Source organism: Arachis ipaensis, chromosome B01 (genome assembly GCF_000816755.2).
Source record: "Arachis ipaensis cultivar K30076 chromosome B01, Araip1.1, whole genome shotgun sequence".
Taxonomy (NCBI): Eukaryota; Viridiplantae; Streptophyta; class Magnoliopsida; order Fabales; family Fabaceae; genus Arachis; species Arachis ipaensis.
Window position 1 is genome coordinate 80,346,953 of NC_029785.2, and position 16,076 is coordinate 80,363,028.

The following is a 16,076-nucleotide window of genomic DNA, read 5'->3' on the forward strand; positions in this document are numbered from 1 at the left end:
GTATGTCTTGATATCTCGTATCTATATCTTGTGCCTCGATTCGTGTAGCTTCGTGTGAACGTTTCGCGCTTTTAAAACTCTATTTTTGAGCTTACTTCTTCATCGGGCTTCTAGAACTATTATTTCTTTCTATATATATACATTAATATAAAAGCCTTAGGATTGTCGTGACCTCTGATTACCCTGTGCTTTACGACATAAGGTAAGGCTTAGGGTAATTAGGGTGTTACATTTAGTGGTATTAGAGCTGTTCGTCCTCATGAGCCTGTAGAATGGACCGATTGTACTTCATTGCATACTCTGTGTCTTTTTCTTTCATGCTATTTAGGTTATCTGTTTGATATTGCATAGCATGCTTGTTTGTGAGTGTCTTTTTGGGATAATTGAAGCACTAGGTTTTTGATATTGAGACTGATCACCTTGATATCGACTATTTAGTGTAGATAGGAACCCTAATGGCTACTTGTGGATGAGGTCATACTCGTACCCAGGGAGGAACTGAGAATAACCAACCGGCCGATAACCATGCCGAGTTTATGGCGGCGATGGCCAACTTGGCTCACACCATGGAGGCGAATGCTGCTGCGACTTTACAAGCTGTACAGAGATTGGGGCAACCGGCGGGAACGGAAACAAAAATGGGGATGGAAATTGCAATGGAGACGGAGACAATAATGACTTGGGAGGTGCTCCAATGACTTCGGCTTCGTTTATGAAAGTTCACCCACCGACATTCAGAGGATCGACCAACTCAACTGAAGCGGACAATTGGTTCCGAGCTATGGAGCGTGCACTACAGGCTCAACATGTCCCGGCTAACCAATACGTGGAGTTTGCGGCCTATCAGCTGTTAGGAGAGGCACAACATTGGTGGCAAGGAGAGTGCAGTTGCTGTGACTTTCGAGTGTAGAAACCCTTTGGGATGTGTTTCAAATGGCGTTCTATAAGAAGTATTTTCTGGAGTTAGTGAGAGAAGCAAAGGAGTTAGAGCTTATGCAGCTGAAGCAAGGCTCAATGTCAGTAGCAGTGTATACAGGCAAATTTGAAGAGCTCTGTAGGTTCTCAAGGGTATGTCAGGGAGCCCCTGAATCTTATGAGAGTTGGAAATGTATCAAGTACCAAGGAGGTCTCAAGGATGACATCATGACTGCTGTAGCTCCCTTGGAGATAAGAATGTTCTCAAAACTAGTGAACAAAGCTCGAGTTGTAGAGGACTATGCTAAGAAGGTAGCTGAGGCAAGAGGAACTTGTGGTTATACTGACAACCGAGCTCGTGGCGACCAAGGGAATAGAACTTTAAGAAAGATGGACACACTCCTCAACATCTTCAAGGTCAAGGAAACTTCAAAAGGGACAACAATATTCAGTTCCACCAGATGAGGGAAAGCCGTCTGTGCTATACTTGTGGGCGTCCTGGACATATATCCATGTATTACCACCGTGGGAGGAACCGAGAGGTGGGTAGGAGTCAGCAACCAGGCCGAGTATTCACTATGGATGCAGGGGAGGCGACAGAGTCGGATCCAATAATGAGAGGTAAACCTATAAAGTTGTTATGATATGTTTCTAAGAACCAGTTGGCTTAGTTTTATCTTATGGAAGGTTGTCGTAAGTTTGGTTGAACTTAGAGATTCGTTAGAGGGACTAATGGAGAAGGAGGCTTTTGATAGATGTGGCTGAGTAATCCGGATTCTTAATGATGATAATAAAAGTGACGCAGCGGAAGGCGGGAGGGAACATCGACACGATAGGATGACGGTGGACAAGATGCTTTGGCAACTTTTTTGGGTTGACAACGTTGATAGTAGAACGCTTCGTGGAGGATATATCACGCAATTCGAATTTTGGGGACAAAATTCCTTATTAGGAGGGGAGGATGTAAGAATCGGAGTTTTCACGTAAAACTGCTTTAATAAAATAATAACTTTAAATTGCCCGGGATAGGTTCAAAAATATAGAAATGATATTTTGAAACTAAAAAGGTGAAATTTGAATTTAATGAATTTTTCTGAATTGAAAAATGTATATTTTGCGAAATATTTTTATAAAAATGTGTACCAGTGCTTAAGCCAGCAGTACGGTTCTAGTCTGTCCAATACCATGTTTTAAGAAAAATAAGATTTTGAAAATTTAATTTACTGTTTTGAAAGGACAAAAATAATTTAGAATTGAAAACTGGGCTCTAATTTTACAGGTTTTGGCCCAAAGTGGGCCAAATGGACCTAAAACACTAACAGGTTGGACCGGGCCCAAGTTGGTCCCAAGTTGCATCCTCATTTCAGCACCAAAGAGATAGAGAAACGCGAATTGAGAGAGAGGGGAGGGTGGTACTATTCATCACCATCTTCCGGGAGCCATATATTGAGTTACGGAGCTCCGATTGACCAGGCATTTGCGGCAACGCGAAGCTCTTGTCGAGCTCTTCATTTCTATCTAAGCTTCGTTCGTAAGAAATTGAAACTTTAGCTCCAGTTTCCAGCCCTAATAATTCTGTGTCTTTGGATTTGGTTTTTGAGTAAATTTTGTGATTTTGATTGTTTAGGTAATCTCTAGTAGCAGCTAATTGTTGAGTTTTACCCCTAATCTCGTTGGGTAAGGTAAAGTCTCACAAAACCCTTATGTTTAGTTGTTTTTGTGAACCTTAGGTTTTGATTTTGATATATATATATATGATGTTAGTTTGAGCTTTGGTGCTTGTTAGAGTTGCCTTGGCTTTTTGGAAGATTGTGGGATCCAAGTTTTGGTGGGTTGTGCATATTGAAGATCGGCCAAGGTATGATTTCGATTTTTTCTATGTAATATGTAACATTTCTGGACACTTACGCTAGTGGACCTTAGGATAGGATTGAATTCATTGTTGGAAATTGTTGAATTTGATTATGCATGATGGTGTTGTTCATTTGATGAATTGTGATGTTGAACTTTAATGTTGTTATTCATTATTGAAATGAGGTTTGAAAATGATTATTGGAGTGTTGATAGTGAGTTATGAGCTTATTGATATTGATAAAGGTTGGAAATCAAGAAATGATGCTTGGAGTGTAAACATTGATAATTTGAGGAAGGTAAGGGAGACTTTTGGATGAAATTAGTAAAATTGCATGATGGTAGTATGAGGAATGAATTGGAAGGTGTATGAACATCATTTAGGTTTATTGGAACTGTTTTTGTTGTAGGATATTTGGTTTTGATTGTGAATTTTAGAAGTTTGAGAACGTAGTTAATTTTTGGTAAAAACAAGTTTGTGGAAAATTTTGACAGAGCATAACTTGAGCCTTAGTTTTTTAAATTGGTTGAAATTTATCTTAAATTAAAGTTCATTCAAAGATCTTTAAATTGATATAAAGTTTGATGAAAATAGATTTTTGTAGAGGAAGTTATGAACGTTTAAATTTTGGTGTTAAAAACTTATTTCTGCAACTTTACAAAATGTTGCAATTCTGGAGGGGTATGCGTATGCAAACCACCCATACGCAAGCGTGTCATTCTGTTTGGCACCTATGGTACATGAATTTTTGTATGCATACGCAAAATGGGCAAAATCTTATGTATGCGTACGCATAAAATGGGTATGTGTATGCATAGACCCTGTTTTTCTGAAAAATAATTTTTTTCGTTTTCAAGGATTCTCTAACTTTCTAAACTTCTTTCAAATGCTGTTTACGAGTACTATCAAGGAATTAGGTTCTCATATTACTAAAGATGAGTTAGTGATTTATTTTAGTGAATTTCTATATGAATTTAAAAGATGGAGACTTAGGTTTCTGGAGTACTGAGGATGGATTAATTGAGTAAGATGGCGGAGTGTTGTAGTGACGATCGAAATAATGAATTGTGAATTTCGGATTGATGATGTTGAGACTAGTCAAGGGCTCAGAGTTGGCTGAATACTGAAAATGATTTGTGAAAGCCACTGATATATTGTTTTATGCTGAGACTGTTGAGTCGCTATGCGCCTCGGGCAAGGGCTGTGGCAGTCTCCAACTTGTCGAGGTCGCAGCGCCGGCATAAGGACGATGGTTAATCCTGCTTACGTTTAGATGTGAGGGCTGAGGTTGTATCCTGCTCGCATAACTTTCTCTGCTGCATGAGTGTGTAGATCCTATATCTCATACATAGCAGACTCCCTGCTACATGAGTGTGCGGGGTCTATATCCCCGGCATGGCAAATTTTTCTACTGCATGAGTGTGTAGAGCCTATATCTCTGGACATGGCAGGAAGGCTACATCCGAAAGGATGTGTCGGGTTGGCATTTATAGACCGACAAGTGATATCACGAGCTAATAGGAAAGGCATTCATCATATGCATCTTCATTATATGCATCTTCCACCACTTTGTACTGTACCCCACGTTGGATGCTATATGTCTTCACACGTAACACGGCCTCCTCTTTGTTCTGAAACTGGCTGACCAACCTGAAACTCTGATAGACCTCCGGTATCCTGAGTATCTTTGGCACCAAATCCAACAGGTTTGCCAAGAACCCCCTCCTGTCTCATGGCATCCAAGTCCAAAGATAAAATGTGCGGGCGGTACTACTGAGTTCCTGAGCTGGACGCGCCGCCAGCCCCAGCTGGATAGGTGGATTACTCACTGTTATGTCATCACCGCTATCATTGGCAATGATGTCTGGCTCCACATCATTAGCGTCATCATCATCCGGCAACGCATCGTCTATACGATCCGGTGTCCCACGCTGTAATGAAATTGGCGTCTTATCAATAATACCAACTTCTCCGTTACCATTGCGGTCGAGATCAACTGCAAAGGACGGGGAGGAAACCACCATTTCCTGAGGTGCAATAACAGGCACGGATGAAGATGCACAAACGGGTCTCGAACTAGAACAGGCTGCCGTTGTTGGAGTTTGGGAATTCTGGTTCGAACCACCTGAGCTGGAGACCACATCTACAAGCTTTGCTAACAGCTCAGGTGTCCTGACCTTGGAAAACTGCCGACGACAATGGAACAGAACCTCCAAATCCTCATCACTCCGTATGACAAACAAATCGTATTTCACATCATGTCGTAGAACTGAGATTAGAATGTGATAAAATAACTTCTCAACCCATTTCACGCCTTGCAACCCCAGTTTCTGTATTATAGAATTTAGGAAGTCAGCGAAGCTCGTTGTAGGTTTCAGAAAAATACTGAGGGGATCCTTATCCGTAAACTTAATACCAGAACGTGTTCTTTTCTTAATTGACCCTCTATAATGCACCAACACTAAAAAATTCTCCTCACTAGCCATTGTATTTCACTCTAATGGGAGAAATTCATGTTCACACCATATTTATACACGTTGGGTGCTTGCTAATTCGAAGCAGTCAATTTTGAATTATACACACATAAATTGAAACAGACTCATTCGAATTACTAGGGCTCTCCTTGCATGTATAATTCGAATCACTCTAATTTGAACTACCTTAACACTATATGCATGTCTAATTCGAATCAAGCTGATTCGAACTACGTAAGACTTACATCCATGCATAATTCGAATTGGACTAATTCAAATTAAAAGAACCTCTACTAATTTGACTTTGTCTAATTCAAATTACTATTGCTTTCCCTAATTCGAATTACATAGGAAGGTCCTTTTGTGTGATCCAGGTAACATTTTTTAATATGGTAGAATTAGGTAATTTTGTTCTCCATTTGGTTTAATTGTGTTATTTGCCCTATATAATAACAATGTAAGAGTATATTATAAAAAATAAGAGTAAAGTATTATTTTAGTCACTAATGTTTGGGTTGAATAATTTTAATTTAGTCCCTAATAGTTTAAACGTCCTATTTTAATTTTAAAAATTTTCAAACGTCATATTTCAACCCCAAAAAAGTTTTAAGCAGGTTAAATATTGTCCTACCATTAAATTTAACATAAATAATTTGCATATTAAAGAGTTGATAAACCCCTATTTTATGATGTATTTTGTGGTCAATTGAGTGTTTTTATCAATCCTTCACCCACTTATTTATGTAAATTGCATGGTTTTACTGTTCCTTCCTTATTTTATGATATATGTGAAAACATGTTTCCTATGCTTTAAAAATATTAAAATTAATTATCCTTTATTACCATTCGATGCTGTGATCTGTGTACTAAGTATTTTCAGGCTTCATAGGGCAGGAATGGCTTAGAAGACAGAAAGGAAACATACGAAAATGGATGAAAAGCACAAAAATGGAGTTTTGAAGAGAAAGGCAGCGACGCGTACTGATGACAAGTCATCTTAGCCTATTTTAACTAGTCTTTTTCTTTTGTTTTCATTAGAATTATGCACTTTCTTGAGCTACAAGCAAGCCAATTAGGTAGATTTTCATGTTTCCTTTGATTTAATCAACCATGTATGAATTCATGCTATTTCATGAGGTTTTATACTATAATTGTTACATATTATGAAAGAATGAATATCTCATGATTTCAAGCATAGCTTTGATGTGTTTGAACCCAAACCTTCTTCTACTTCTCTGTTTGATGCAATTTACTTTTCCTTGTTTAAATTCTGCAAATCCAATCCCCAATTCCCTTTACAATTCCAGCCGTTTACATTTCTTGCACTTTAAGATTCCGCAATTTACTTTTCTTGCATTCTAAGTTTCTGCTATTTAATTTCTTGTTCTTTAAGATTCAGCACTTTAATTCCCTGTTCTCTTTACTTCCATGCAATTTAATTTCTGCAAATCACAAAACACTCAACCAAATCTTGATTCGCTTGACTAAATTAACCACTAAGCTAAAATTGCTCAATCCTTCAATCCCTGTGGGATCGACCTCACTCCCGTGAGTTTTTTATTACTTGATACGACCCGGTACACTTGCCGGTTAGATTTGTGTGTTTTGGGGAAAATTTATTTTTCACCAAAATACTCATCACGTACGCATGGACGACGCGAACGCATGCCTAGCGCAAAATAGCAGCGACGCATACGCGTGGACGATGCGGACGCGTGCTTTGAGCAGAACGCAAATGACGCGTATGCGTGACCCACGCGCACGCGTGACGAACGCCACATGCAGGAATCTGCAGAAAACGCCCTCAGCAATTTCTGGACCCTTTTTCGGCCCAAATCCAAGCCAGAAACACATAATATATGCCAGAGAATGGGGGAATAAAAAACAATGAGTAGAACGATTCATACAACATTCATAATTCACAATTTTAGGTTTTAGATGTAGTTTCACTACAAAAAAAATTATTTTTAGTGGCCATTTATTTTACTTTTAGCGGCAATAAAAATAGCCACTAATACATTTACCGGCAATTAAACATTAGCCGTCTTATGCTTTGCCGCTAAAACCTTTTAGCGGCAATTATAACATTTGCCGGTAAAGACTGTATATAACTTTTAGCGGCTATTTTCTTGGCAATTTATATGGCCACCAAAAGTAATTCTAAGATTGTAATGTTGTTCACTTTTAGTGGCTATTACTATTGCCGCCAAAACCCATTTTACCGGCAATTTATATGGCCACTACAAATAATTATAAAATTGTAATGATATTCACTTTTAGTTGCCATTACTATTGCCACTAAAATCTTAAGACTTTTTTATTATACTCACTCTTTTAGAAATAATAACCTATCATTTTTCTAAAATTTCAAATTATTTTTACCAACAATTATTATTATTGTACATAATATAAATATACTAAAATTAATTACTAAAATTATTTTTAATTACTACAATTAATTATTATTATTATTATGGAGGCAAAGTGCTTTGACTGTCATTTCATTGGTGACATTCATTAGCAGCAGACATGAGATTCAATGAAATACCACAAAGCTATAAATTGATCTTTCTAAACATATGGAACAGATTCAGCTGATTATACCATTCTCCAAAAAAATATCCATGCCTGGAAATGGTCCACACTCTACAAACCACCAATATAATTGTTGTGAAACCAATTATGATAGTAGATAGATACACTACATGTAATAAAATACACAAAAATTTATTGTAGATGATCACTGAAAAGGGATAATAAAATGCGATATATTAACATAGCATAGCATCAAAGTTTACTATATTTCAGAATAAACACAATTGGAATCTATCTATCTTAATTGTAGGATTCATTTTAGACACAGGCTGAAATTCTGCAACTGTACTTAGCTTTGGATTTCAAACATGGACTGTAACATACCCGAGGATTTAGTGAAGAAGCAACAGTTCGATACTGCAGGCAAGTTTGCAAGCAACTCAGGAAAGAAATACAACAACCAATGTATATCATCAGTCTATGGTGATATAATGTAATCAAACAGCCTGTGATAGTTGAAATTCAATAAAATGCCAGTATTCCACTATAACCAGAAACTAATCATATGGACTGCTGAATTGCCAAAATGTCATATGAATACCCGTCATAGAAAAAAAACTGTTCAATGTTAAGAGACATACTAAACCAGACATAGAAATTGATGTGTTCTATTTGTCATATTCTAACACTCAAAATACTATGATTCTATGAAGGAAAGATACCAACTAACATTGAATTAACTTAACTGGAACCTTCAGTGATAAAACCTTCCTTGTGACCTTCAAAGCCAGGCCGCAAAAGCTTTTTCTCTCTCTTTGCGATTTTATGCATCTTCTTCTGATGAATCCTCTCAGAAATATTATCTGATCTCTTTTGCTGCTTCTTTGCCTTCAACTGGTCCCTTGTTTGAATTCCCTCTTTCCATTTCTCTGCATTCTTCTGTTGCTTCTTCTTCTCTTTACGAATGCTTTTTTCTAACAGCTTGGGATCATCATCATGAACCTTAATCCCCGATGCTCTATCCAATGCTGCTTTCCACATTTGCTTCTTTGCAACAGCCTCACCTTTCTCGGGATTATTCTTCACTTCCTCCAACTTCTTTGCCCTTTCAAGTTCCTTATGATTTGAAAGTTTCCTCTTCTTCTTACCTTGCATCTCACCATCTGTAAGTTTGATATGACCAAACACAAGCTCATTTGAGGTCTCGGCAGCATCCTTCTTCACTTTCTATGTAGACTCTTTCTTTGCAACTTTATTTTCTTCATTTTCACTACCCCTCTTGCGTTTCCTGTCCTCAAACCTTCTCTTCGCATTTCTATCCTCCCTCTTCTTTGCCCTTCCCGAATTCTCGCAACTTGAATGAAACTCCTCAAGCTTACGATGAAGCTTTTGCCGAAGCTCTTCATAAGTCATAGACCGATTGTCCCCTTCAAGGGCAATGGGCTTAGCCTCACCGTCCTCCTCATCGCTACTCTCATTTGCTTTCTCCTTACCCAAGTTCTGCTTCAACAAGTCAAGAGTAGTGGCAGGGGGATTTTCAGGATCCAACCGTTCCCTTCAAGACTTCTTAATATTCTCCTTAGTTTCCCTCTTCACCTCAGCTTTCTTAGCCTTGCTGAGACCCTGAAACCACGGCTTATCCTTATCGTCGGTTAGAAGGAAAAGCTTGGCAGGGATGAGTTCAATCAACTTGTCAAAGAAAAGAGTATGGTCATGAATCACAGAGTCTAAATCTTAAACTGCATCAGCCTCTGCAACAGATTGTTGCTTCTTCTTCCTCATCTTCTTCTTCCCTGGGTCACAGAACTGAAATTAGTTTCCATTAGAGTTTAAGGTGGGAAAGCCTAGTTACTGAAACCTATGTGAAACTCAAAAATTCATCACTAATAATGGGAAAGCTTGTTACGAAATTGAACCTATAGATGATAAGAAAATGGAGGAGGGAAATTGGCACCTAAACCTTAGTGCTCTGAAGTAGAAAACCAGCAAATAGATGGAAAACGGAATAGCTGATCTTTTGCTATAGCAAATAGATCCTGCCACAGAAATATAATTTTGATTTCGAATAACTGAGTCAGAACAATTATTTTTGCAGCAATAAAACAATCAGCTGAAGGAATAATATAATATTGAAATACAAACCTCACCAATGGCAGAAAGAGTCTGTGCCTGATCTGGTGTCTGGTTAAGCAGATTGTTCAAGAAAAATTGTACAGATCTTCTTACCTGCAAGCCAAACACCTCTATTGCTTGTTAAACTAAATAATCAACTTAAGGTTCTTACTGATGATAAGTCCCCTGTAGGTTGAAGTGCTCCTAGGTCTATGAGGCTTTGCATTACCTGCATCACATATATGTCAGATTCTATTTTCTTCTTGGTGAAGAAAGAGCATCACTAGACAACAATGAAGATATATATTAGGTAATGCCTTTTTTATCTACCAGTCAAATATTTGAGTTGTGCATCACGCTTTGCACCATAGCGAATTCTTGAAATTGAAGGGACTAGTTGTGGCGGCTGAATCCATTTGAATTATGTAACACAAAAACCATTAATTACTTGTATATAGGTCAAGTATATTACTGCTAGTATAAGTCCTATTCAAATCATTGAGTATGACTATCGACTCTTAAAGAGAAGAGAAAACAAAGAAAATAGGTAAAAAATCAAAGATACTGACCCAGTTTTGATCTTCTTCGTCTTCCTCTGCTCCAGCACCAATGTGATGACTCCATTGATGAACTAATGAAGGATTCTTGTCAGTTTCATCTTCTTCTTGGGTCTACCTCTGCCTCTAGCTATAGTACAATCCTACCTCTGATTCACTATCCTAATTTGAGCCTATAACCAAAGATTAAATTGAACCATTATTCTCTATAATCAACTCTAATATAGCAATTCCTACCTCTGATTAGTTGACAATGTCAAAACATCAAAGTTAAACTCACACATCAATAAAAAAGGAACAAATCTGTAACAAGGAAAAAGGCACTGACAATCGAAGATCGAGAGACTGAAAACCCGCTCTTGGCTAAGTAATGCTTCACCAATTCATCAGGTATCTGAGAAGAAGAAAGAGTTGGTCCAATGTTCAATCAAATTTAGGAAACAATTCTAATCAAGGAGCTCAAGCATAGATATTACATAAATAGAAGAAAGCAGAACGAACCATAGGAGTATAATCCATTAACGAAGCGAGAAACTCAGTGTGTGCAGCATCGCATCATGCCTCCTCCATCGCTTGATTGCGGATTATGGTTAGGGTTCATCTCCTCCTCACTCTATCTGTACAATAATCTACCTTGCAAATTTATCAATTTTCTTAGAATTTACTTCAAATTCATATACACGAGCCATTCACATTATGCTAAGTTTGTAAATTAAGGATTAAAAAGTCAAGAGAAAAATTTTCAGTACGCAAAAATATGCATTAAACTAATCAAATTGAGAAGAGTGACACGCAATTGCTTCCTATCCTGCCATAGAATGCTGACAGAGAATGCAACAGCATCATTCATAAATGAGATGTGTTAACGGGAGAGGCTCTTTCTCTCGATCTCAGGGGATTCCGCGTTGCTACAAATCTGGAGATGATGCATTAGCGGAGCTCGATCCCATAAGCTTTATGACAGCAGCGAAAAGCAAATGAACAACGGTGGCGGGGACGACGGCTACGACGAACTTAGGGTTTTGGCGATGAACTCTCTCTTCTCTTTGAATCTCTCTTTTTCTGACACTCGCCACTCCTCTAATCTCACTCTTCCTCTATTTAGTTGGGTTTTGCCGTTTTGCCGTTTTGGGAGAGTTTTAGACTTTTAGTTTAATTATGAATATTGATAATAAAGCTTTTTTTTAGTTATGTTATTAAGAATAATAGCGGCAATAGACTATGGCCACAAAATTTTGTTAATAAAAACATTTTTTTTGTATTTTTCAGTGACAACAGATATATGATTACTAAAATTTTTTATTAAAAATATTTTTTGTATTTTTTAGTGGCAATAATAATAATTGCCACTAAAATATATACTATTATTGGCAAATATATAATTGCCACTAAAACATAACTTAAATAAATAAAACAATGGCTATTATATTATTGCCACTAAAAGTTTGTCGCTAAAACTAACTTTTTTTGTAGTGTTTTCTAGAGAGATATGTTCTCTCTTCTCTCTTAGGTTTTAGGATTAGGATTTCTTTTACTTTTTGGTTATTACTTCAATACCAGGTTCAATGTTCCTTTAATTTATTTTCTACTTCTATTCACTCTAATACTTTTATTTGTATTTGACTTATGTTGCCCAATTGGCTTATGAACTTTTCATGTTAAGATTTGAATATTCTATTTAATGCAATTCGAGGTATTTCAGATTTATAATTGTTTTACTCTATTTATGATGCTTTCAACTTAATTTAGATTTTTTTTTTCTTTTGGCTTTGGTTAAGTAATTGGTAACACTTGAGTTGTCAAACTCAGCAGTTGATTGAGATTTGGGAATTGCTGATTAATTTGGATCGCTCTAAAACTAGTTTTTTCATGGGAGTTGACTAGGACTTGAGGGTCAAATTAATTGGTCCACTTGACTTTCCTTTATTTAGCAAAGGTTAACTAAGTGTGAGCAATAGCAATTCTCATCACACCTAATAAGGATAACTAGGATAGAATTTTCAGTTCTTGTACCTTGCCAATAGTTTTTTTTATAATTATTAATTTATTTTTCTTGTCATTTAAATTACTTGTTCCTTATTTTAAAAACCCAAAACAAAATATACTTTTTCCATAACCAATAATAAATCATACCTCCCTGCAATTCCTTGAGAGACGACCCGAGGTTTCAATACTTCGGTTATCAATTTTATTGGGTTTGCTTAAGTGACAAACAAGTTTTTGTATGAAAGGATTATTGCTTGGTTTAGAAACTATACTTGCAACGAGAATTTATTGTGAATTCTAAACCATCAATCTTCAGTTCATCAAGAGTCAATAGCATTCGATTTTAGTATGGAAGTAAATCGATCCACCAATGATTACTAATATAAAAAATTTTCCTTTGATTTTTAAGCGTTGATAATTGATTGTTAGGATTTGGAGTTTAGAATAAGAAGAAAATTGAAGAGAAAAAGTATTACAAGAAAGTTTTGGTTATGTTTTTCTAACACAGGGAAGAAGATATGATTTAACTAGAAACGTTATTAACATACACATCACTCATTTTGTTAACTATCAGTGTCAAATTTAATGGTAGGACAATATTAAACATGTTTAAAATTTTGAGATAGAAATAGGACGTTGAAAACATTAGAGACGAAATTAGAATTTGGTCCGAACATTGGAGACCAAAATAGTATTTTACCCTAAAAATAAAAAGAAAATTGCTCTGATATTTTTCAAAAATTAAAAAATAAATTAATTTTTCTTATATATTATTGTATAATAGGTTTGTTTTGCCTATTTTTAATATATAAAACAAAAATAATCCAACCGATGGTTAAAGTTTGAATAAAAGTAAACTTTTAAAATATATATTAAATACATTCTAAGATTTTATAAGTATTTCTCAAATTTTATAGTCTTATAAGAATAAAAATGATTCAATATGTTAATCATCCAAAATTCAATTCAAATATAATAATATTCTAAATTGAAATAGAAAATATAAACAAATCTATTTTATGTGTTAAATGTGTATACAACTAACTAAGCTTATTATGCAATAACATATCACAATTTACTCTTTAATTTACCGAACTAATTGCCTAAAAGAATGTTATAAATGAGTTGAATGTATGTACATATATAGTTTTCTTTCCCCTACTTTTCTCTTTCAACCGAACATCTCATTTATCATTTATGTATGTTTTCGCAATATATTATTACCTACACTCTGCCATTTCGTAGGATTGGTGGTTGTGAATATCGTGATGCTTCATCTATTATTATTACCTATTGTTTCTGATTGTTAAACAAAAAGAAGGCAATGTCTGCAAATTCCTCAAGTTTTATCAGATACAAGCAGTTGTAGCAGTATTCTAAGTACGGTATTTGAACTATTAACAAATAACAATAGCAAACTTCCCATTTATTTATTAGGCCCATGCCTTGACACATGATGACAAACTGTGACCACCTTTTGTTCAATCACCGATTTAGGCGAGCATTAAATATTCTCCAATTATTTTTCATCTGTAAATTACTACCACTAGTTTCTATACTTCCATATCTAGCGGTAGGTGAAGAGAAGGAAGGAGACGCGCGTATTGTTTCATTGTTTATTTGTACAAAAGCACACATGTGCTAATTAATGCAACGGATTTCATATAAATAGAATACTTGTATCAGTTATGCTCTAGCTAATATGAACCATTACTAATTAAATAAAAATATACTGTATTTTTAAATTATTTATCTAAATCTTAATATTAAAATAACCATTCACACATCTAATAAAATAAACATTTAATATATCTATTGTTCAAACATAAAATTGTATTTAATAGATGAGATATGAATAAAAATATTAAATTAGTATATTTTATTTTTATTCTATTAAAAAAGATATATAAACATTAATAAAAAGACACAATTTATTTTTTATTTTTTTATTATTTTTATTAATTTTTTATAATTATATTTTATTATTATATCTTTTTTTTCAAATTTTTGAATGAAAAAAGAATGAAAATAAATTAAATTTTTATAATTTATTCTAATTTATTACTAAACAAAATACAATAACACTAATTTTTGTATCTCTATCATTTATATCTTATTCTTGTCTTAATCTATTTTCAGAATCAAATGCAACCTTAATTTCTTTCTTTGGTTTCAAGAGATATACCATAAATTTTGAAGTTAGTTCCATGGTGGTTATTACAATGATATGAAATTTTGATAATACTTAAAAAAAAATAAACACCTAAATTGATATTTAAGCTCGTTAATAAGTTATAGTTCAAATGACATAATCTTTCTATACTCACCTAAAAAGTTGTGGGTTCAAATCTCCCTATCTTCAGTAAAAATAAATTAAACTTTCATCTTTTAATATTTTTTATATTTAGTTTATCATTAAATAAAATACAAAATAACTAATTTTTATATTTTCTCACTTGTGTCTTGTGTTCTTAAAATTAAATACAACCTAAAAAAATTTCAGATCAAATATCTAAGTTCTTTATAAATTTTTATTCTTTAAAAGTCTTCAAAAATTTGATAGGTTCTTGTGTCCTTTTGAAGGGTCCGTAATTTTCATTGTAGAATTATGCTAGCTAGATAATATTACACAAATATATATTTATTTGTAAAAGTATATACTAATTTCCCTGGGAAAATTTGATATCCAATAATCCTGCTACGGACATAAGTATTTGAAGCAGGAAAAATATTATACAAGATATGAATAGATTCTCTCAATTTATAGTTACGTTAGCAAACACTGCAAAGCCAATAGGACTAATAAGGAATACCAAACAGCATTCTTGGATGATGATGAACCATTGATCACCCTCACCCCTGCTTCTCTTTTTTTTCCAACAAAAAATTGAATGGAGGTTGTGTTAAATTCCCCTGGAGAAACATTTCAGAAACAACCTTATACATTGCCTCAGTTAAATGAACACCATCCCAATTAATGTAATGTGAAGGGCTAATGCATGCAGTGGCATTTGGTGTTCCACACGTGGCATAAACACTGAAGTTGTAAGGTGGTTCTCCATATCCACAACACACTTTGAAAACTTCTGTGAAACCATACTTGCTTGGGTTCTTCATTACGGCGCGGTACGCGTTCCAGTAATCGGCATAAACTATGATGGATTCAGGGTACTGTTTTCTCAACTCTTGAATCTTTTCTTGCAGCACAAGGTTGTGGTTGTAGCTCTGGTTGTTAGCGCTTTTGACACATCCTATGTCGTCCCTGTTGTCCGGCGAAGCGAGGTACATTGCCAGTGGCAAGCAACCAGTGAGTGGCAGACCCTGCACAACAATGTACTTGGCACCCTTCTCAAGCAGACTCTGCACACACACATTGTTTTAAACTTGTTGATGGATCTGCTTAGTAACTATATTTTACCCAAAAAAGCATGCTTTTGGGTTATAAAAGTTGGTATAAAACCATGTAATTTGTAACAAATTCTTTAGAATAGCAAAATTCTAAATCAAACAAAAGAAAGAACTGCCATAAGCTATTGACTGCAATACAATATCAAGTTTATAAATAATGCTATGTGTATACTGTGTACAAAAAAATCAACCTTCGTCAACTAATTATTTTGTATTTATGTATAAAAATATGCATTG

At 35.0% G+C, this 16,076-nt stretch overlaps 2 protein-coding genes, 2 long non-coding RNA genes and 1 pseudogene across 4 annotated transcripts in view; all 5 read right to left on the bottom strand.

The window, feature by feature from the left end:
* On the bottom strand, nucleotides 4,361-5,253 carry LOC107607811. Its single transcript, XM_016309715.1, has 2 exons — nucleotides 4,597-5,253; nucleotides 4,361-4,492 (listed from the first exon to the last, which is right to left on the bottom strand). The coding sequence occupies exons 1-2, from the start codon at nucleotides 5,251-5,253 to the stop codon at nucleotides 4,361-4,363; spliced, it is 789 nt and encodes a 262-aa protein (XP_016165201.1).
* On the bottom strand, nucleotides 8,289-9,521 carry LOC107618413 (annotated as a pseudogene).
* Nucleotides 9,785-10,160, bottom strand: LOC110271539. The gene is made up of 3 exons (XR_002362170.1): nucleotides 10,061-10,160; nucleotides 9,919-10,002; nucleotides 9,785-9,812 (listed from the first exon to the last, which is right to left on the bottom strand). It is a non-coding gene; the product is annotated as an uncharacterized LOC110271539 (long non-coding RNA).
* Nucleotides 10,583-11,289, bottom strand: LOC110271000. The gene is made up of 3 exons (XR_002360906.1): nucleotides 11,236-11,289; nucleotides 10,947-11,062; nucleotides 10,583-10,839 (listed from the first exon to the last, which is right to left on the bottom strand). It is a non-coding gene; the product is annotated as an uncharacterized LOC110271000 (long non-coding RNA).
* LOC107631331 (GDSL esterase/lipase At3g48460) overlaps nucleotides 15,060-16,076 on the bottom strand; it is a 3,803-nt gene continuing 2,786 nt past the window's right edge. Inside the window, exon 3 of the mRNA XM_016334745.2 lies at nucleotides 15,060-15,791. Coding sequence (XP_016190231.1) covers nucleotides 15,285-15,791 — 507 coding nt within the window. The 3' untranslated portion in view covers nucleotides 15,060-15,284. The remainder of the gene's footprint in view (nucleotides 15,792-16,076) is intronic.